The 22,466-nt window shown below is 33.2% G+C and overlaps 1 protein-coding gene across 6 annotated transcripts in view; it reads left to right on the top strand.

Annotated features, from left to right (window-relative positions):
* The window catches only part of TRPC1 (transient receptor potential cation channel subfamily C member 1), a 64,170-nt gene that overhangs the window by 19,038 nt on the left and 22,666 nt on the right, over positions 1-22,466 (top strand). For 3 of the 6 annotated variants that reach the window (XM_049628712.1, XM_049628713.1, XM_049628709.1), the window contains 3 exons: positions 1,957-2,058; positions 6,475-6,677; positions 19,909-20,040. In XM_049628712.1, coding sequence (XP_049484669.1) covers positions 1,957-2,058; positions 6,475-6,677; positions 19,909-20,040 — 437 coding nt within the window. The remainder of the gene's footprint in view (positions 1-1,956; positions 2,059-6,474; positions 6,678-19,908; positions 20,041-22,466) is intronic. The other 3 variants (XM_049628714.1, XM_049628715.1, XM_049628710.1) reach the window with 2 other exon arrangements.

Below are 22,466 nucleotides of genomic sequence, written 5' to 3'. Positions count from 1 at the left end.
ATATGATTTGTGCAGAATAAGTTAATCGTAACTCCTTATTTACATGATTTTTTTTACACAAATAGTTTTTATTCCTGAAGCTTATCCTTTTAAGCATTGAAAGATTTAACATGAATCTTTCTTTATTCTTCACAAAATAGTGTATCTGAATATAATTTAACTTTACCATCATAAGTGGGAATCATTGAGAATATATTTGTTTTATTTTGCTTTATATAATCTGAAAATATTAACATGTTTGTCCTTACATTATATGGCTTCAGACTGCTCTGTTTGATAGCGATTTTGCTATATTCATATTTTATCTTTTCATTGGTCAGCTTTTAGCAATTTTTTCACTTCTTTCTATTTCGTTAGTTTTAACCTAGCTGTTTCCTTATTCAATAAAGACTTGGAGAATACTTGGGAAAGCCAGTTTTCCTTCATTTATAGACAACTCTTAAGTCAGTATGATTGAGGCAATTCCTCCTGGGAAATAATGCCCATGAAGTTAGTTTGTGACAGCTCAATATAGTTATTTTGGAAATTTGCAGTTGGATCCATGGCTATGTTTCAGATAGTTGGAGTTGACTGGTACTTTGACTTGAAGAGCAGTGCCATTACTATAATTAGCTTTATAGGTTAAAATTAATCATAAGTGAAATGTTTAGTAGTAATGAATACATAATTCTTTTTGTTTGCTTCACCTGACCAAGTATGGTAAAAACTGAAGAGAAATGTTTGCAAAGTAGAAGAAGAATGATGCTAAATTCAAAGAATAGGCTACAGCCCAGTGAACCCTAAAAGTTTTAAGGGATAAAATAATTACATTTCTCATTAGAGTGGGGGGTTTTTCCTGTGGCAATATATAGGCAGTTCCTAATGATTGAATGTGGCCCCCAATTCTTTCTTTGGTGTGCTTAGTCCTATTTTTAGATATCCAAATAAAGTCTTCCATTTTTAGTCCTATTTTTGACATCTAGAGAAAGTGAATGGAAGTTTTATTCTTTTCAGCTACAAAGAATACTAAAGATCTGATAGAGTTTCATTTTCAAAAGAGAGAGGATGTTGATATAGATGGTTGTCAAAGACTATGACAGTTTTTCAAGTGTACAAATTGAAAATAATCGAGTCATTTTTTAAGATTAAAACATTTATCCCCATGTTTCCCTTCTCTCTTTATAGCTTTCTTTAAGAAAACAAAACAAAACAAAACAAAACAAAAAGAAACACAGAAACCTGATGTCACAGTTGCCAAGTATAATAATAGGACTGTAGACTTTGTTGCAGTGTTGGAAAGTCCCTATTCTCAGCTTCTATTTACTTATTCTTCCAGTCAAAGTTGGAGTTTCAAAATGAACTATAGTTTGGGATTTTTAAAACTATAAAGTCACTTCTCCATCTTGTCTCTAAGGACATTGGTGGCCTAGTTTTTTGTGGCTTTTACTTGATAAGATTGCTAATATCAATGTCAAATTTGTACCATTTCAGTCAGCCATGTATGTTTTAAAGTTGAGAACAGAGGGCTCCCCTTATCCTCATGGTTGCATTGATGGTAATTTTTATTAGACTGAACATACCCTGTACCAGTAGTAATAGTCCTTGGCAATTTCTTTAATACATCTGGAATGTTAAGATTCTTTTGGTTCAAAGTTCAAAAGTAAAGATCTTGAAAAAAATTTGCAACTTTAAATATGGCATGGATCCATTAATAAACCCTTCTCTTCAAGCATTTATTATTTCACCAGTTTATGCAATAAAACCAGGACAGAAATTTGTGTGTGTTGTGGTACACAAAAGTACTGCTAAGGCCAGCAAATGTACTATTTATTTGGATAGTCTAAATTTTTAAATATTTAATATTACTGTATATAATACAGTTTAAATTTAAAGAGTTTTATTTAGGAATTAGTAAAAATAAATAGTTTACCTTTTTATCCTCCATTTTCATTTTTAACCTTTTTTTTTTTTTTGAAGTCCGCAGATGCACTTTTGGTGGCAATCGACTCTGAAGTAGTGGGAGCTGTTGATATACTACTTAATCATCGACCAAAACGATCATCAAGACCAACTATAGTAGTTAGTACTCTTAACTATTTATTAATTTGGATTTTTAAACCAAAATAGATCTGCCCCATTGCCATTTTTTTCTTCCCCCAAATTTATTTTGTTCTAAAGAAATAGTTTTTTCTACTGTAAGGTAGTGCCTTAAAGTAAGTAGACACTTTGAAGAATAATTAATATTGCTTTCAGGAAACCTTTTTAAAGTTAGTGATATTTCCATAACTTTGTCAGTGTGGATCAGTATTTTTAGTTTTGAACATTCTATAGATTAAGTTGAAAATTCAGGTTAGTTTCCAAATGGATTTACAAATTAAATATATACAGTGAAACCATAAAACTGGAAGAAAATGTAGGTGAATATTTAAGTGATTAGGAGTGGAAAGACTTTGTAAACTTAAAAGCAAAGGACAAAAATCATAAAAAGCAATGACACAACCATTGGCTGTATAGAAGTTAGATCTCTGAAATTCAGACATTGAAAAAATTTAGAAAGCAGATGGATAATTGGAAAATATATTTCCTATATATCACAAATTAATCTTAATAATTGACAAATTGATGAAAAATATCAAGATGAGAAAAGGACATGAAAAACATCTCAGAAAAAGATTAAAAGTTACTACTAATAAAACATGAAATACTAATTTTTGCTTGTCAAATTAGCAAACATTTTTAAAAATAATGATCATTGATGGCAAGGGAGTAGTACAGTCTCACACACAATTGGTAGGGAGGGTATTTTGGGAAGCAATTTGGCAGAATGTGTCATAAACAAGAAAGATGCTCATATTTTTTAGTGCTTCCTTCTCTAGAAGCTGGTCAGAAATGTGGACAAAAATGTTAATTGTGATCTTATTTGTAGCAATGAAAAAACCATATGACACAATTTAAACACCCCCAAATAAAAGATGGGAAATAGTAATAATTGTATATATATTAAAATGGTATTTTTCAAAGAATATATACAAACCTGAACAAATATCACATAAGTCAAAAAATGAGAATAGTAAACTGGACATACAATATATAGTCCAAAGTTAAAAACATGCACAGACAAGGAACTATGAAATGTAGCAAAATGTTACCTCACAGCAGTCATCTCATTGCTAAATTAAGGGTATTTTTTGTGTTACTCCTTTTTTCTTTATTGCTTTTGTAATTAGGAAGATAGCCACTAATCAAATTCTACTTTAAAAATGATATATTTGTTATATATCAAAATTTAACAATTACAACCTTCATTATTGGTGAGGAGGTAGTAAGACAAGCAGTTTAAATAATTGCTGGTTGTGTAAACTGGCTATACTCAGAAAAATATTGTTTTACAAAAGAATTATAACTTGGTTACAGATTATCTGCCATTATCTGAGAACAATGAGAAACTCTGCTAAATTGCATACTTTATCACATATTAACTGAAATATTTTACTTTCATTTAGATATTACAAAGTTTGTGTAAGCATGACTTTCTCCAGAGGAGTGTACCAACTAGTTTAAGTTGTGGCAAGAGACCAACAGGAGCAGAGAAAAAAAGGCCAAGAATACAGCCCCTGTCCAAAGGGTCAGAAATACCTAGACTCCTATTCAATTTTCTGTCACCTGTCTTGCAGTCATGATTATATTTTGGTATACTTATTCCACTTTCTAGCCTTTTAACCCCTTTACTTTTTTGGCAGGGAGTAGGGGTGTAACCTGCCAGGGTACTGGAGCAGCTGACTGGCATTCTTTTATCACCATTACCACTGTCAGTCGAATCTTGAGTTGTACTCAGTGAAAAACACTTTGTACTTCATCTGTAACCAAAAGGCTTATCCAGCCTTTGCTTGAGTACTTCCAGTGAGGGCAGGATCACATTTTAACAGCCCTAATACTTTTTGACAGGCAATGTCAAATATTTTTATACACTTTTTTTTTTTTTATCATTTCAGTGAATTCATTCTGTATTCTTGGCTTATCAAAATTGTCTATTGATAAATTTTGACTTTCTAATACAGGGGGGGTGTTTTTTTTTGGTAGTATGTAGATTATATAATGAGCAATTAAATTATGAATTTTAATCTTCTAATGTTTTTCATGTTAAGTATGTTTTATAGGAAAACTGAGGACATTTTTCTTTTAAGAGAATAAATATAATTTTCTTCTCTATAACCAGTAATAAGGAGAGAAAGGGCTAAATTTTTAGACTTCTTTCTTATTTTTAAATAAATTCATTAATTTAAAGTCCCCAATAAATAAATGGGAAGTACATAAAGAAACTATTCATAAAAGAAGAGGAAAACAGCTTAAGTATGTCAAAAAATAGTAAAATTTAACTAGTAAATTAATATTTCATGGTAGGTTTTTTTTGTGTGTTATAAATTGGGAATGACCGTGCCTAGTGCTGCCTAGCTAAAGTGTGAAATGGGTACATTCCTATATTATTGGCAGTGTAAAATATGAAAAGAATTTTGGTAATATATATCAAAAGCTTCAAAACTGTTCATGGCCTTTAGACCTATTATTCGACTTCAGGGGTTCTGTGGTTAATGAGTTTATCCTAAATTTCAAAAAAGCTGTATTCATAAAGATGTTTGTGGTAGGTTGTTTAAATAAAGAAAATAAAATATCTTGAGCATAGATATATGAATTTTCTTAAATTGCTTACTAAATTCTAAATACATGAATTTTATTTCCCAGAAATTCTGGGCTGTAGCTTTTTTTTGCCCCCCCCCCCACCTTTTTTTTTAACAGAGGGTGAGAGAGAAAGAGAGAGAGAGTTCAAATGGGGGAGGGACAGAGAGAAAGGGAGAGAGAGAATCCCAAGCAGGGTCCATGCTGTCAGCATGGAGCCTGATGCGGGTCTTAACCCCATGAACCGTGAGATTATGACCTGAGTGGAAACCAATAGTCAGACAACTGGCTGAATCATCATGGAGCCCCTGGGCTGTAGCTTTATGAGATTATTAAAAGGGTCCTTGGACTTCAAAATATTAAGGACCATTGTTTTGTTTTGTTTTGTTTAATGTTTTATTTTTTATTTTTGAGAGAGAGAGAGAGACAGTGAACAGGGGAGGGGCAGAGAGAGGGAGACACAGAATGCAAAAACACGGTCCAGGCTCCAAGCTGTCAGCACAGAGCCCAATGCAGGGCTCAAATTCACCAACTGAACTGTGAGATCATGACCTGAGCCGAAGTCAGATGGTCAATGACTGAGCACTCCAGGTGCCCCAAGGACCATTGTTTTTAATCATTGATGCCAAATCACTTATATCAAAGATGTCCCTAAAAGGAGGTGTAATAGAGGTCTAGAAGGAGATACTATAAAATGTTTGTTGCTTTGGAGGAATATGGGAATTTTTATTCTTTCTGCTTTTCTATATTGTTCGGATATTTTATAATGTGTATGTATTACTTTTATGATATTAATAAAAATTACCAAAAAAATTCTGTGAACTTGATAAGCTTATGCAATGGAATCAAACAGCTCTCCCGGAAATGTGTGTGAAAAAGTGAGAAGTATTGGGAAGAGTATGCAATAGTCATAAAATAATCAACCATTTTATTTAACCCTGATTCTTTATTTACATAGTTTCTTTTTTCATGTCATGCCATCACCAGGCCCATGAGCCCATGTAGTGAAAGCAGAAAGAAACTATTCATAAAAGAAGGCTCCAGTGTAATACAGACCTGAGTTCTGATCTGCATTTTGCCACTCTGTTGCATAGCTTGGGCACATTAACTTCTCTGAGCCTCAGTTTCTTCATGGGGATTATAATGCTCAATTTTGCGGGCTAATATGGGGATGAAATGAGGTGATAAATGTAAAGTGCCTAACAGTTTCAGGAGTGACTCATTAATAGTAGTTATGATTGTTAGTGTTTTCGTGCCTTTGTAACAGGAAGTAGTATAGGTATTGATTGGGAATATGTAGAGAATTCTACAAAATGAAGAGTGCTTCCTATTTACTTATCCCTTTCAGGCAGCTTCACTGCTATCAATGTGGCAAGATTTGCCATAGAGGTGGAATTTTTAAAATTTTTCTCATGCATTTATACTCTGCCTATTTTTAACATTTCTGTTTTTCCTTTATATTCTTTTTCTAAGATTCTTGTTATCATTGTCATGCATGTTTCCATAATCTTGTGACAATTAAACACTTTTTTCTAAAGTATTTCTCTAGGTATCTTCACTTCTTTGTTACAAAAATAGAACTCCAGATGTATGAATGTATCCTATTGAAGATTTTTGGCTGTCATGATTTATTATATTTATTAATTAAAATTGAGTTTTCAGGTTTCAAAAAAAATTTAGTCCTGGTAAAATGTTATCATATTTCTTAATATAATTCTTAAGTTCTTTGTGCATTCTGATTTTTTCATTTCATTTTCAGATAAATGTGTTGTTTTGCAGTCATAAATAATAATTTTGGACATTTATATAAATATTTTTCAGAAACTAATGGAGCGAATTCAGAATCCTGAGTATTCAACAACTATGGATGTTGCACCTGTCATTTTAGCTGCTCATCGTAACAACTATGAAATTCTTACAATGCTGTTAAAACAGGATGTATCTCTACCCAAGCCCCATGCAGTTGGCTGTGAATGCACATTGTGCTCTGCAAAAAACAAAAAGGACAGCCTCCGACATTCCAGGTTAGAAAGTTAAGGTTTTGATGAATAGGTGTGTGATACAGTAAGGTATGTCAGTGAAATTTTTGTTGTTTATCTTTCTATGCAGCTTTTAAGAAATATGGTACTGGGATGCCTTATGAAAGCTAAACTTCTAGTTCTTTTGCTTAGTATGAGTTTTACATTTTTAAAAAATGTTCACTAAATGATGAATAATTAGCAAAATCCTTCAAATTATGAAAGGTTAACCTCATACTTCTACTGGTGGGGCTTGAAGACACTATTTGCTTTTTGAAAGCAGAGTTTATTAATCTAAGAGAATTTTCAAATAATGGAAGGGGTGGAGATACCCCTTCTTATTTATAAGGAAATAAATATTTTCTGTCTGACTAAATATTTAACTTATTATGCCTCTTACTTCCCCTTTCACACAGTATGCAAGTTTTTTTCTCTTCCCATTATCCCCAGTCAAAATGTTAAGAACAACTGAGGAGAAAATGAACAAGAGAGTATCCCATTTTGGACAGGTTGAGCAAGATCACATACATGGGCATGTTGTATAAGGTTCTGGGCTAGACTTGAGATCTAATTTTCAGCATAAGCCTATATATAAATCATCTATGTAGTAATCAAATATAGTTGAAATTGTATCACATATAATATTTACTGTGGAAATGTGGTCTCGAAGTCCTAAGAAGCCTGTTGACAAGCTGTTCTTACAGTATATGAAATTAGCTTTAAAGCTGCAAAGTATTCACCCTTACTTCTTCCTTACCTTAAGAACAGATCTTTGGTAGATTGACAGATAGTGACAATCCATAAATTGAGAAAGTCTCCTGGGAATCAATTTAATGTTTATTTGCAGAGGTTGAGCTGAAAAATTTTTTATTTTCAAGTTGATTTACAGTGAGATCTGTGTTTCTTTTTGATAAGATCAGGTTGATAGCTATGGCTTTATCATTTACTTTTTAGTTTTAAAATGACTAGTCTATAAGATGACCAACAGAAATGATCTTTAAGGCCTCTTCTAGTTTTGAAATCCTTTATTAATATTAAATATAAATATTTCCAGATTGTATGCTTGTTAGATAGGTGTGTAGTTGAAGCAGCTGAGGGTAGAGGAGTTGGAGCTGGAGAGAACACTCAGCCTGGCTTCATTTGAGGCGGGGAAGATGCTTTGTTCTGAAATATTTTAGAGAAAGAAAAGAGAAAGGAAACCATAAAACAGACTCTTAACTATAGAGAACATACTGAGGGTTGCCAGAGAGGAGGTTGGCGGGGGGATGGGTTAAATGGGAGATGGGTGTTAAGGAGGACACTTGTAATGAGCGCTGGGTGTTTATTATATGTAAGTGATGAATCACTAACTTCTACTCCTGAAACTAATATTACACTATATGTTAACTAACTGGAATTTAAATTAAAACTTGAAACAAAACAAAATAAAGTAAGATGAAATAAAATCAGGTAATGTCTTTCATCTTTTATGTTTTTTTTAATATTTTTGGTTATACTGTGCCCTTTGCATTTGTAGATAAAGCTTAGAATGAATTATCATTTTTTATAAAAATACTTGCTTGAATTTTTTTTTTTTTTTAAGTAGGCTCCACACCCAACGTGGGGCTCAAACTCACAACTCTGAGATTAAAAGTCATGTGCTCTACTGACTAAGCCAGCCAGGCATCCCAAATTTTTAAGAGAAGTTGCATTAAACCAATTTGGAGAGAATTGGCGTGTTAATAATATTAAATCATTCAAACTGTGAACATGGTATATCTCTCCATTTTATTAGATCTTCCTAATTACTCAGCAGTGTTTTCTAGTCTTCATTGTATAGGTCTTATACTTCTTGTTTACAATTCATTCCTAAGTATTTTATCTGTTTTCATAATACTGCACATGAGTTGCTTTCTTACTTTCATTTGCAGATGGTTCATTGCTAGTATATAGAAATAAAACAGATTTTTTGTATACAGGTTTTGTATCTTGTAATCTCACTAAACTCACTTATTAGTTCTAATAGGGTGTTTTGTTTGTTTGCTTGCTTGCTTTTTAGATTCCCAAGGATTTTTTACATATAAGATTATATCATCTGTAAATAGAGATAGTTTTACTTCTTTTCCAGTCTTTGGGCCTTCATTTTTCTTGCTTTATTACACTTACATTTTCTTGCTTTATTATCCAGGGTGATGTTGAATGTAAGTAAGACTGAATATCCTTGCCTTTTCTGGACTTTCTATTTGGGAAAGAATTCAGTCTTTTAACATTAAGTATGATGTTAGCTATAAGTTTTTCATTGATTTCCTTTATAAGAATAAGTAAATTCCTTTATATTTCTAGTTTTTGAGGGTTTTTTTTTTTTTAATCAAGAATTGATTTGGGATTTTTGCGAAATGCTTTTTTGCATCTATTAAGTTGCTCATATGGTGTTTGTTCTTTATTCTATTTATATGATGTATTATATTAATTTATGTTCAGATGTCAAACTAACCTTGCATTCCTGGCATAAACTCCACTTGGTTGTGTTATATAATACATCTTAGGGGTTACTGAATTCATTGTGCTAGTATGTTAAGTATTTTTGTGTGCATGTTCATGAGGGATAGTGTTCTATAACATCTTTTTCCTATGTCTTGTCTTGCTTTGACATCAGGAGAACACTGGTCTCATAAAATAAGTTTTGAAATATTTCCACCTCCTCTATTTTCTGACACAGTATTGTTTAGGACAGACACTATTTGTTCCTTCCTTACATGTTTGATAGAAATCATCAGTGAAGCCATTTGGATCTAGATTCCTTCTTGGCAGGATGGCTTTTAATTTCTAAGTCAATTTTCTTAATATAGGGTTCTTTGGATTTTCTGCTTATTCTTGAACCTGTTTGATAATTTGTGATGGACTAGGAATTTTTCCATTCCATCTATGTTGTCTAATTTGGCATAAAGTTGCTCATATTCCTTTAATATTTTTCCTTTCTGTAGGATCTCTTTTTATTTTCTTATTTGTGTCTTCTCTTTTTTTATTGGTCATTATAGCCCAGAAATTGCCCAGCTACAGTCTTCAGGTCAAATCCAGCCCACCAACAGTTTTTATAAATAAAGTTTTATTGAGATATAGCCAACCATTCGTTAATTTATTGTCTGTTGCTGCTATCACTATATAACAGTAGAGTATTTCTCAAAGCCTAAAATGGTTATTATCAAGCCATTTACAGAATGAGTTTGCTGATTCCTAATCTACCTAAAGGCTTGTCAGTTTTATTGATCTCTTCCAAGAAACATTAATTTCATTCTTCTCTGCTGTTTTTCTTTTTTATTGCTTCTGCTTGGATTTTTATTATCTCTTTCTATTTATTTTGGGTTTGATATGCTCTTCTTTTTCTAGCTTCTTAAGTTAGAATTTAGCTTATTGATTTTAGATTTTCTTTATTTTTAATGTAAGTATGTTCAAGATATTTTCTAATTATTTTGTGATTTCTTTGATTATTAATATTATTATTATTATACTTCATTTTTAAGAGAAGTTTTAGGTTTAACAAAACTGAGCAGAAAGTACAGAGTTCCTACATACTACCAAATTCACTCCCTCCCCAGTTTCTTGAAGATCAGCATTCCTCACTTGTGTGATATCTTTGATTCAATAGATGAACAAACATTGACCCATAATTATCACCCAGATAATTAGGGTTCACTCTTGGTGTTGTACATTCCAAAGGTTTTGACAAATGTATAAGGACATGTAGCCACCATTCATAGTTTCATAGAAAATAGTTTTACTACCCTAAAAATCCCCTACATTACACCTATTTGTCCCTGCCTCACCTCAAACCCCTGGCAACCACTGATTTTTTTTTTTTTTTATTGTCTCAATGGTTTTAACTTTTCTGTAATGTCATATAATTGGAGTCATATATAGTATGTAGCCTTTTCACATTGGATTCTTTCACTTAGTCATACACGTAAGTTTCCCTCATGTAAGTTTCCCTCACATGTTTTCATGGCTTGACAGTGCATATCTTTTTAATATTGAACAATATTTTATTGTATGAATTTTCTACAGTTTATCCATTCACCTACTGAAAGACATCTTAATTGCTTCCAAATTTTGGCAGTTATGAATAAAGCTGTTAGAAACATTCATGTACAGGTTTTTGTGTGGACATAAGTTTTCAATTCATTAGATAAATACCAAGAAGTGTGATTGCTGGATCATATGGTAAGAATATGTTTACTTTTACAAGAAACTATCTTCCAAAGTACCCACACCATTCAGCATTCCTACCAACAAAGAATGAGAGTTGATGTTGCTCCACATCCTTACCAGCATTTGATATTGTTAGGGTTTGGATTTTAGCCTTTCTAATTGGTATGTAATGGTACTCATTGTTGCTTTAATTGCAGTTCCCTAGTGACATACGATGTTGTACATCTCTTTATATACTTATTTGCCATCTGTATATCTTCTTTTGTGAGATGTCTGTTCAGGTCTGTTGCTTATTTTTTTATTTATCTTTTAATGTTTTTAATGTTTATTTATTTTTAAGAGAGAGAGATTGAGAGGCAGAGCATGAATGGGGGAGGGGCAGAGAGAGAGGGAGACACAGAATCTGAAGCAGGCTCCAGGCTCCGAGCTGTCAGCACAGAGCCCGACGTGGGGCTCAAACCCACAAACCATGGGATCACCACCTGAGCCAAAGTCAGATGCTTAACCGACTGAGCCACCCAGGCACCCTTGTTGCTTATTTTTTAATTGTGTTGTTTGTTTTCTTATTATTGAGTTTTAAGTGTTCTTTGTATACTTTATATACAGAGTCCATTATCAGATATATTTTTTGCAAATATTTCTCTCAGCCTGTGCCTTGTCTTTTCATTCTCTTCATTCATGGTCTATTTATTTGTTTATTTATCTATCTTATTTATTTAAATGTTTATTTATTTATCTTGAGAGAGAAAGAGAGCTAGCACATGCAAGCGGGGAAGGGGCAGAGAAAGAAGGAGAGAGAGACTCCCAAGCAGGCTTCTTTCTGTCAGTGCAGAGCCCCACGTGGGGCTTGATCTCAGGAACCCATGAGATTATGACCTGAGCCAAAACCAAGAGTAGGACAGTTAATCAACTGAGCCACCCAGGTGCCCCCTGGGTTATTTTAAAGTGTGTTGTTGTACTTGAACATATTTGGGGATTTCCCAGATTTCCTTCTACTGGTGACTTCTAATTTAATTTCTAATGTAATTAATTGATTGGAGAATATACTGTATTTAAAAAAACATTTTTTTAATGTTTATTTTTGAGAGACAGAGACAGAGCATGAGTGGGGGAGGGGCAGAGAGAAAGAGAGAGACACAGAATCTGAAGTATGCTCCAGGCTCTGAGCTCTGAGCACAGAGCCTGACATGGGGCTCGAACTCACGAACTGCGAGATCATGACCTGAGCTGAAGTCGGACGCTTAACCTACTGAGCCACCCAGGTGCCCCTACTGTAATTTGTAAATAACTTTATTGAAGTATAATTCATATATAATAAAATTCACCCTTCTGTAATATGCACAGAATTGGACATTGACCATCATTATCTAATTCCAGAGCATCTTAACACTTCAAGAAGAAACACCATGCTCATTAGCAGTTACTCTCCCAGCCCCTGGAACCACTAAATTTACTTTCTGTTCTTGTGGGTTTGCCTATTCTGTATATTTCATATAAGTGAGATCTTTCAAGCTGACCATCTTATTGGTCATTTGCTTATCTTCTTTGGAGATGTCTGTTCAAATCCTTTTCCCAGTTTTTAATTGGTTATCTGCCTTTTTATGGCTGAATTGTAAGAGTTCTTTATATATTTTGGATACAAGTCCCTCATCAGATACATGATTTGTAAATCTTTTTTCAGATCCTGTCAGTTATATTTTTACTTTCTGGATGGTGTACTTTGAAGCATGGAAGTCTTATATTTTGGTGGAGTCCAGTTGATCTCAATTTTGAAATTATAGCTAAGATACCATTGCTTAATTTGGAGAATGCACTTTTTATGATTTTTTTCTTTTTTTTTTAAACGTATTAAGACTAGTCCTATGGCCTACTTTGTAGTCTAACATAGAGAATATTCTATGTACTTTTGAAATAATGCATATTTGGCTGTTTTGGGGTAAACATTCAATAAATATCAGTTTGAACATATATTCTTTCATAGCATTTGAGTCTTCCTTATCCCTACTGGTTTTCTATCCATTTATTCTATCAATTTCTGGGAGAGGAATATTAAATCTCAGAATGTATCAGAATATATAATTTATCCTTGTCAGGTGCAGTGTTCTGTAGATGTCTAGTTGGTTAATGGTCTTGTTTAATTTTTCTTTCCTTTTTCTTTATATCTTTTGTCTGGTTGTTCTATCCGTTTTTGAAAGTGGGGTATTAAAGTTTCTAATTGTTATTGTTCAGTGTCTATTTCATTTCTGTTCATTTTTTCTTCATAATTTTAGTACTTAGTGTTATAAATATGTTTATAAATGTTGTATCTTCTTGAGAAGGTTCACCTTTTATCATTATAAAATGTCCGTCTTATCACTAGTAACAGTTTTTTTTGTTTTAAACTTTGATGTTAATATGGCTACTCTAGCTTTCCTGTGGTTGCTGTTTGCATGATATATCTTTTTCCAGACTTTTACTTTCAATCTATTTGTATCTTTGAATCTTAAGACAACATATAGTTAGATTATGCTTTTTTTTTAAATCTAGTCTGACAACTTCTACTTTTGATTCGATTGTTTAAACCATACACATTTAATGTTATTAACATAGTTGTATTCACATATGTCATTTTTCTTTTTGCTTTCTGTATGTGTCCTTTTTTGTTTTCTATGTGTCTTATATCTTTCTTGTTCCTCTATTCCTTCATTAGTGCTTCCTTTTACATTGAGTGTATATTTTATTTATTTATTTTAAAGTTTTGTTTTTGTTTTTTTTTAATTTTTATTTATTTTTGGGAGAGAGGGAGAAAGAGCACAAGCAGGGGAGGGGCTGAGAGAGACAGAGACACAGAATAGGAAGCCAGCTCCAGGCTCTGAGCTATCTGCATAGAGCCTGATGTGGGGCTCGAACTCACAAATCATGAGATCATGACTTGAGCCAAAGTCAGACACTTAACCGACTGAGTCACCCAGGTGCCCCTACTTATTTATTTTAGAGTGAGAAAGAGAATGGAAGAGGGGCAGAGAGAGAGAGGGAGAGAGGATATCCCAAGTAGGCTCTGTGCTGTCAGCACTCAGCCCAGCATGGGGCTTGATCTCATGCACCATGAGATCATGACCTGAGCCGAAGTCAAGAGTTGGGTGCTAAGTTGACTGAGCCATGAGGCACCATGAGTGTATATTTTGTAATGTAGCATTTTAATATTATTAATGAATTATTTATTATATGTTTTCAGGTTTTTTTTTTTTACTGGTTGCCCCAGAGCTTATCATATGCATCTTATCAGAATCAGCTTCAGATTTATACTAGCTTAATTCTAATATATGGAATGCTATATATGTGTGTGTGTATATATATATATATATATAGTCTCTTTTCTATCCCTTTAATTGTATTATTGTTATACATATTTCATCTATTAATGTTATAAACCCAGCAGTGTATTGTTATTATTTTACTGTCATCATTTCCTTAGTCTATTATAGCTGTAGTCCTGATCACTTATTTTGCGCTGCTGTTGGTGAATACATTACACATGTATTACATTTCTCTGTGTTATCATAGGCCAAACAGTACATTATTATTTTATATAATTGCTTTTTAAAATCAGTTAACAGAGAAAAATCTGTATTTATAGTGTCTTTTATAATTATATAATTTTGCTGGTGCTCTTTGTTCATGTGGACTTGTATTACCCATCTGGGATCACTTGCTTTTAAGAGCTTTCTTTAGTATTTCTTCTAAGGCAGGACTGCTAGGAACATATTTAATCAGTTTTTGTTTTTCAGTTAAAGTTCTTATTTTGCTTTTACTTTTAAAGAATAATTTGGGTGGTTATAGTATTTTTGGTAGTTTTTTCTTTGAGTGTTTTGAATGTTGAATGCTCCCTCTATTGTTTCTACTGAGAAGTCTGCTGTTAGCCTTATTGGGGTTCCCTTGTAAATGCCTCATCATTTTCCTCTTGTTGTTTTCATATTTTTCTCCTTGCCTTTGACTTTCAGCATATTTATCATGATATTTCTGTTTGAGTCTCTTTGTATACATCCTTCTCAGAATTTGTTGAGTTTCTTAGACGTGCAAGTTGTTGTTTTTCAGTACTTGGTAAATTTTGGTAAGTTGTTAGCCATTATTTTTTCAAAACTTTTTTTCTTCTTTTTCTTGTGTCCTGGTGTACCCATTATGAGTATGTTGTTGTACTTAAAAGTATTACATATCTCTGTGAATTTCTGTTCATTTTTCTTCATTCTTTTTTTTTCCTCTTTGTTCCTTGGCTTGCGTAATCTCTATTGATATATCTTCAAGTTTTGTAGTTCTTTCTGTTACGTCCTGCATTATTTTGCTTAGGGCTGTCATAATAAGATACCACACTGGATGACTTAACAGAAATTTATTGTCTTACAGTTCTGTAGCCTATGAATCCAAAGTCAAGGTATTGGTATGATTCATTTATTCTGAGGACTCTGAAGGAGGGATCTGTTCCAGGCCTCTGTTACTGGCTTGTAGATGGCCACCTTCATGTTCAGAGAGTATTCTCCCTGCATGTGTACCTGTCTCCACACTACCCTCCACGTTGTTATAAAAACACTAATTATATTGGATTTAGGCCCACCTTAATGTCTCATTGTTACTTGATTACCTTTGTAAAGACCCTGTCTACAAATAAGGTCACATTTTGAGATACTGGTGGATAGACTTCAACATATGAATTCTAGGGGTACACATCTCAACCTATTGCAAGCTCCTCTAATGAATTGAAAATGCAGTTATTGTACATTTCAATTCCATAATTTCCATTTTGTTCTTTTTCATAATTTCTATCTATTTATTGATATTCTCTGTTTGATGCAACATTGTCATCATGCCCTCTTTTACTTCTTTAATCATACTTCCTTTAGTTTTGGAATATATTTATAATGGCCACTTTGTAATCTTTTTCTGTTAAATATGACTTCTGGTTGCTCTCAAAGGCAGTTTCCATTACCTGGGTTTTTTTTTTTTTTTTTCTTTTTCTCCTTGGGTATGAGACATGTTTTCTTATTTCTTTTCATGTCTCTTAATTTTTTACTGGAAACTAGACATTTTAGATAATATATTATAGCAACTCTGTGTGCCAGTCCCCTCCATTTTCAGGGGCCTATTGCTGTTATTTGTTTGTTTATTTTATTTTATTTTTTTTAGCAACTGTCTGGATTATTTTAGTGAAATCTATTTTCCCCCTTAGTTGCTGTTTGGTGAGGGACAGCTTGACTTTTTCTTGCACATCTAGTATTTCTTTGTTTGAAATCTGGACAGTCTAGTATATATTATAGCAAGTCTCAATACTCTTTTACTTTTCTAAGGTTTTTTAAAAATTATTTTTCTGGTCTGCTGAATCTTGTCTCCCTGTGAGGTACAATCATTGATCTCTGTGCTTAGCTTATTTTTTTTTCTTATTTTTATTTTTTAGCTTTGATTCTTTTTTTTTCATATTTATTTTTTGGGAGAGCACAAGTGAGGGAGGGGCAGAGAGAGGGGGACAGAGGATGTGAAGCAGGCTGTATGCCGACAGGCTGACAGCAGTGAGCCCAATGTGAGGCTCAAACTCACGAACCAAGAGATCATGTCAGATGCTCAACTGACTGAACCACCCAGGTGCCCCTTAGCTTTGATTCTTAAGGGTCATTTTAGGGTCTCTGTCGGTGAGCCACTAATTTGGTAGAAGTTATGTTAATACACTTTGGGCCTATAAGAGTTCTGCTGTCTCCTGATGAATCTGTGGGTTAGCAAAGTTGCAGCCATTTCTCAATAGTTCTTGTCTTTTCTTTTTACCAAACTGTCTGATGTTCTCCACATATGCCTAATACGTTAGTCTGCCAGAGATCTCTGGAGACCTTGTATGAATTATTTTATGGCTTTTTTCACTTCCAAGATCTCGCTGTTAAATTTCTAGTTTGTCTACTGTTTGTTTCTACTCAGACTCCAAGCTTGGTCTTATAAAACTGCAGGTTTTCCTTGTTCATCTCCTCCAAGTCCAACCCTTTCAGCCATCAGAACTGTAGGTTTTTGCCTCCAGTCGAATTGATTTTCCCCTTTAAGCACAAAAGTACAGGTTTACCAGTCTCAGGCTGGAAAACTGCAGTTCTCCTTGACAGAACTGGGGGGGGGCAGAGGTGATGGAGGTAGCCTCAGGCAAGAAGACCACAGATTCGAACCATTCTTACCTGAAGCTCTAGCAGTTTTTCGGTAATTGATTCTCAGTAGATAATTTCCACTGCCCTGAAAAGGTTGATTTTTTAAAAATACAGTTAACTCTTGAGCACTGTGGGAGGTAGGGGCACCAACCCCCTGTGCAGCAAAAAAATCCATGTATAACTTTTGACTTCGCAGAAGCTTAACTACTAATTAGTCTACTGTTGACTGGAAGCCTTACTGATAGCACAGTCAGTCAACACATATCTTGTATGTTATATGTATTATGTACTATATTCTTATAATAAAGTAAGCTAGAGAAAAAAAAATGTTAAGAAAATCATAAAGAAGACAAAATACATTGATAGTACTGTACTGTATCAAAAAAACCCACAGAGGTGCCTGGGTGGCTTAGTCGGTTTAGCGTCTGACTCTTGGTTTCAGCTCAGGTCATGATCTCGTGGTTTTGTGGGTTTGAGCCCTTCATTGGGCTCTGTGCTGGCAGTGTGGAGTCCGCTTGAGATTCTCTGTCTCCCTCTCACTCTACCCCTCCCCTACTTGCTTTGTCTCTCTCAAAAACTTAAAAAAATTTTTTTTTAAATCCCACGTAAAAGTGAATCCATAGAGGTCAAACCCATGTTGTTCAAGGGACAACTGTAATTGTATCCATTTGTATACATATTTTTTGTGTGTAGTGGAATCATTGACCTCTTCACACCACCATTACTTTGATAGTATTTTGAATACCAAATTGATAGATTTTATAAAATGAGTCAGCCCCGTTACTTGTCAGATTCCATCTAAGTACTTTCTATACAACAGTACTTGATTATTACTCTAACACAATTGGTTGCCACCATTACTAGCTGTCACTCTTGCTGTGCATTTTGTCATTAATCCTTAATATATTTTGAGACATGATAATGTTGGTTAATACAGAAGTCATTTTTTTAGACATAATCTGATAAAATTAATATAGAAATATTGATAGAAACAGAACAGTTGCTTAGTTATACAAATTTTTCTCAAGTTTTTGGACAGTTTTGTTGTCGGCAAATATCTCTTTAGAAATCCTTAAGACAGCTATACTTGTTTTATTGAATAGCTAACTTATAATTGGATTTTACAAATACTGTTTTCTTAAAAATGCATTATACAAAATTTACTTTTATATCTTAAGTAAGACCTGAAACCTATACGGTAAATAAGGAATATTTCAATAAGTTTGTTTAAATAAAAATTTATGGGCACCTCAGTGGCTCAGTCGGTTTAGCATCATATCCTCTGTCCCCATCTCTCTCTGCCCCTCTCCTGTGCATGCAGTATTTCTCTCTCTCAAAAATAAATAAACATTTAAAAAAATTTAAATTCCCACATAGGAAAGTTCAATTGCAAACAAAGGAAAAAGACAAACAAGAAACTGGGAAAAAGTATTTAGAACACTTTGACTAGACAGAGGGCTAATTTCTTTGATATGTAGATCTTACAAATTGATTAAAAAAAGCAATTATCAGAAAAATAGGCTAATGAAAATGAACAGGCAGTTTACAGAAGAAGTATAATGGATAGTGAACATACAAGGATGCTTAAGCTTATAAAGAAATTCAGAATAAAACAACTCTAGAATTCCAGTTTTTATCTGTGAGAGTGGCAAAATATTGATGATGATGTAGGGAGAAATGAGCTCTCCTTATTGTTAGTGCTTTGGAAACATGTTAGAATTTAAAATACACATGCCATTTTATCCAGCAATTCTAGTATGCAAAAGATATGTGAACTAAAGAATATTCATTGCTGCATTATTTATAGAAGTAAACAATTAGAAGCAACTGAAATTTCCATTAATGGAGATCTGATGAGCTGCCATCAAATGGAAAACCATCCAGTTTTAGAAAAAAATGACATGACTCTATATGTAGTGACATAGAGTTGTTCCTTTACATAGTATGTCTGATTATGTTTGTGTGTGAATTGAAAATATCAGGAAGGATATTGACAATTCTCCATAATGTGACCATCTTTGAAGAGTAGAGTGGTGGAAGGAGAATTAGGGACCATCATGTTTCTGAACTGCTTGCTGTTTTTAATAACAAACATGTATTAATTATGTTTAAAAGAAAATACACATTATATAATATCTACCAAATTGAGAAATTAAGAATTATATGCTTACAAATTAAAGATATATAGCAAAAATTTTCTGCTTTGCTTCCTATTTATGTATTAAACATGAAACCTAATTAGTTTACAGAAGGTAAAGGGACATGCTTTTCTGTTAGAGAATGTGCATAAATGAATGATTTCGTTCTTTTTTTTTTTTTTTAAAGGAGAGAGAGAGAGCACTAGTGGGGGAGGGACAGAGAGAGAGAGAGAGGGAGAGAGAGAGGGAGGGAGGGAGGGAGAGAGGGAGAGAACCTTAAGCAGGTTCCACATCCACCACTGTGAAATCATGCCCTGAGCTGAAATCAAGAGTCGGACACTTAACCAACTGAGCCACGCAGACACCCCAATGATTTCATTCTTAAGATTCAAAATATCTTTAAAAAAATAACCTGGTTGAATAAGTCATATGTTACATATATCTAGCATATGAAAGCAGTCTCATCACTGAGGAAAGAAAAATTTAATAATCATTCACATCATATTCAAAATGTATTAGTTATTAGCATATTTCATTTAAAATAATATTGGGTTCAGGAATAGAAATTTTTTAATTAAATTGGATTGTAGAATACAAAGACTTATTTTTTTTAAGTCTTCTTATGCAGGTTATCCTGTAATAAGTATATTATAGTTTTCTTTTAATTTTACAGTACTTTAAATTTATGAAAATAATAGGTTAAAAATACTAATTATATGTGTATAATACATTTATTTTACATTACGGAATCGAATTTTATCACAGGTTTCGTCTTGATATATATCGCTGTTTGGCCAGTCCAGCTCTAATAATGTTAACAGAGGAGGATCCAATTCTGAGAGCATTTGAACTTAGTGCTGATTTAAAAGAATTAAGCCTTGTGGAGGTGGAATTCAGGTGGGAATGAATGGAAATTGTAAATTACATCTTTTTTTTTCAGAATCTCTTCAGCCTGAGTTTTTTTCATAGACCAAATTAATGTTTATTTTTATTTACTTCTGATCCAAGGGAACCAGACCTTGCTGCCACCTATTTGGGATTTACCTTCAGATTCAATGGAATAGACCTTGGTATTACTTAGGTCACTCCTTCCCCACCTGCCCTTTGCCATTCTTGCACCATCCTTAAGCTCCCCACCCCCCACCTTTATTTAATGTTGCCAAAGGCATTCTAGGACAGTGTAAAGAATAGTGGAAGTGATAGCCTTAAGCAAGAGCAAATTTATTTATAACTCCTCTGTGTTCTACCTCCCCTCATTCCCAGATTCTGTAATCATACCTGGAGCCTGATCCTTCATCACTTTCAGAAGCATATAGAATGCTTTCTGTGTTTCAGGGCCATTCCACACACACAGACATAGTCCCTTTTCACCGTTTGGTGCGATTTTCTATTAGGAGACACATAACATGCAGACATTAAAATAATACTGGTTAAGAGGGACGAATGCCACTCTGAGTTTTCTTCTGAAACAAAGAGTTAAATGTAATTTTGGCACTTTGTATACTCAAAGAATCATTGTTACAGTTTCTCTCAGATAGTTAAATCGGAGGTACAGAAAAAGGCTTTGGAAAAACCAGCCTATTAAACTACTGATTTAAATATTAAAAAAAAAATAGTCCTTAGAAAACTACATTTTGTAGACTTGAGGAAAAGCTTTGAGACTTCCCCTTGTGTTAAAGTATCCCTGGTGCTCTCCAAAGAAGGAGGAATTGATCAACATTTCTTGCCAGTTCCTGCTGTAAGGTTTCTGGGGGGCAGGCTATGCCTATCCCTCCCTTTCCTTTTAAGTGTAGCTGCTGTGGGAGCCCCATGTCTTGCATTATACTCCTCTAGTGACTTGACAAGATTGGAAAAATTCAAACTTTTATTTACTGGAAGGGCAATAAGAAGCTTGCAGTTGTCTTATGCCTTAATAGCAGTTAAGTCCTTGACTAAGAAGCAGTGTGTTCTTGATAGCTCTGCGTTCTAGAAACTTTTTAAATATACCTGTTCATAAGTGTTCAGGTTTGGAACTAGTATATTTCAATTTGGATAAATTAAAATTTATTTAAACCTGTTATTACATAAAGTATATATTTTGATGAACACATGATTAAAATGTAACTTGTTGGTACTTTTAACTTTATTAGCACATGAAGCTGTTAGTAAATTATTCCTTTTAAATATGAAGGACTTCCTGTTATAGTCTTATAATTGGAGTTCTGAGTTACCATGTAAAATAGAATTTATTCAACTCCTTCCAAAAAGGATTTAAAGCAATTGCCAAGATTATACTGTAATCATAGGATAACAAAGTTAGGTTTAGAAGTGATCATTTACTTGTTTTACTTGTTCCTGGTTTTTATAGACAGGAAAAGTGATCTATATATAAGTTAGATATCTTACTGATAACAGCATCTAATTAGGAACAGAGTTGTAACTAGAACATAGGACTCTTGGCTTCTTGTTTACTGTATTTCCAGCTAAACTATACAGCCATTTACTAGTTTTCTAGTAATTTGTTCAAGATTAAGCAAATTAGATTAATACAATGTATTAGTTTTACCTCTGAATTTAGTGGTCTGTCACTGTTTACCTAAAGATGGGACCTCTGTGTAACAACATACACTTTTGATGAATATTCCTATCTGTAATGAGATTCCTAGACTAAGAAGCAGTAATATTTCATTTGTTTAAGAAATCCAATTAGTATTCTTATGTAGTTTTGGTTATATAGTAAATGCAAAGAGTGGATGAGAAAAATGTTAGCCTCTGAGGAAATTTTTTAATTCTTTGAGTTATGATTTTCTGTAAGCTGGTCATAGAAAATCCTATTGTATACAATCCTATTGTAATCGTTGGGAAATTTTTCTATTTTCCCTTCTTCTCCCATTAAGGAAAAAAAACTGAATAAAAAATTATTTTCTGAAATCTGACCCTAATTGATTCATATATATTTCTAACTTTATTTTCAAGTTATTACACTAAGACGTAAGTTTAACGAACCTGATGTTTTTAAAGAGGATTATCTGCTAAAACTTAATTTCTCACAAATTGGTTGATTTAGGCCTGCCTTTAACCAGCAGTTAAATCCTAAATTTCAAGAAACAGTGATTCTGAAAGAAAATTCTTTAGTAGGAGTATTTCAATGTCTTTTCTTCCCAACTTGAATTTTGTTCAAGTGAACACTTTAAAAGTGAATCAGAATACTATTTTAATATCAGAAGTAGCATAGAACATGTTATAGACTATTATTGAAAGCACCTCTGGTTGAGTTACATAGTAATATTTATTGATAGCCTTATTATTATCTATTGTTTAGATAAGTAATGTAAAAGGAAGTT

This window comes from Panthera uncia, chromosome C2, assembly GCF_023721935.1.
Source record: "Panthera uncia isolate 11264 chromosome C2, Puncia_PCG_1.0, whole genome shotgun sequence".
Classification (NCBI taxonomy): Eukaryota; Metazoa; Chordata; class Mammalia; order Carnivora; family Felidae; genus Panthera; species Panthera uncia.
Note: the sequence above shows the minus strand (reverse complement) of the source record. Positions and strands in the feature narration are given on the sequence as shown.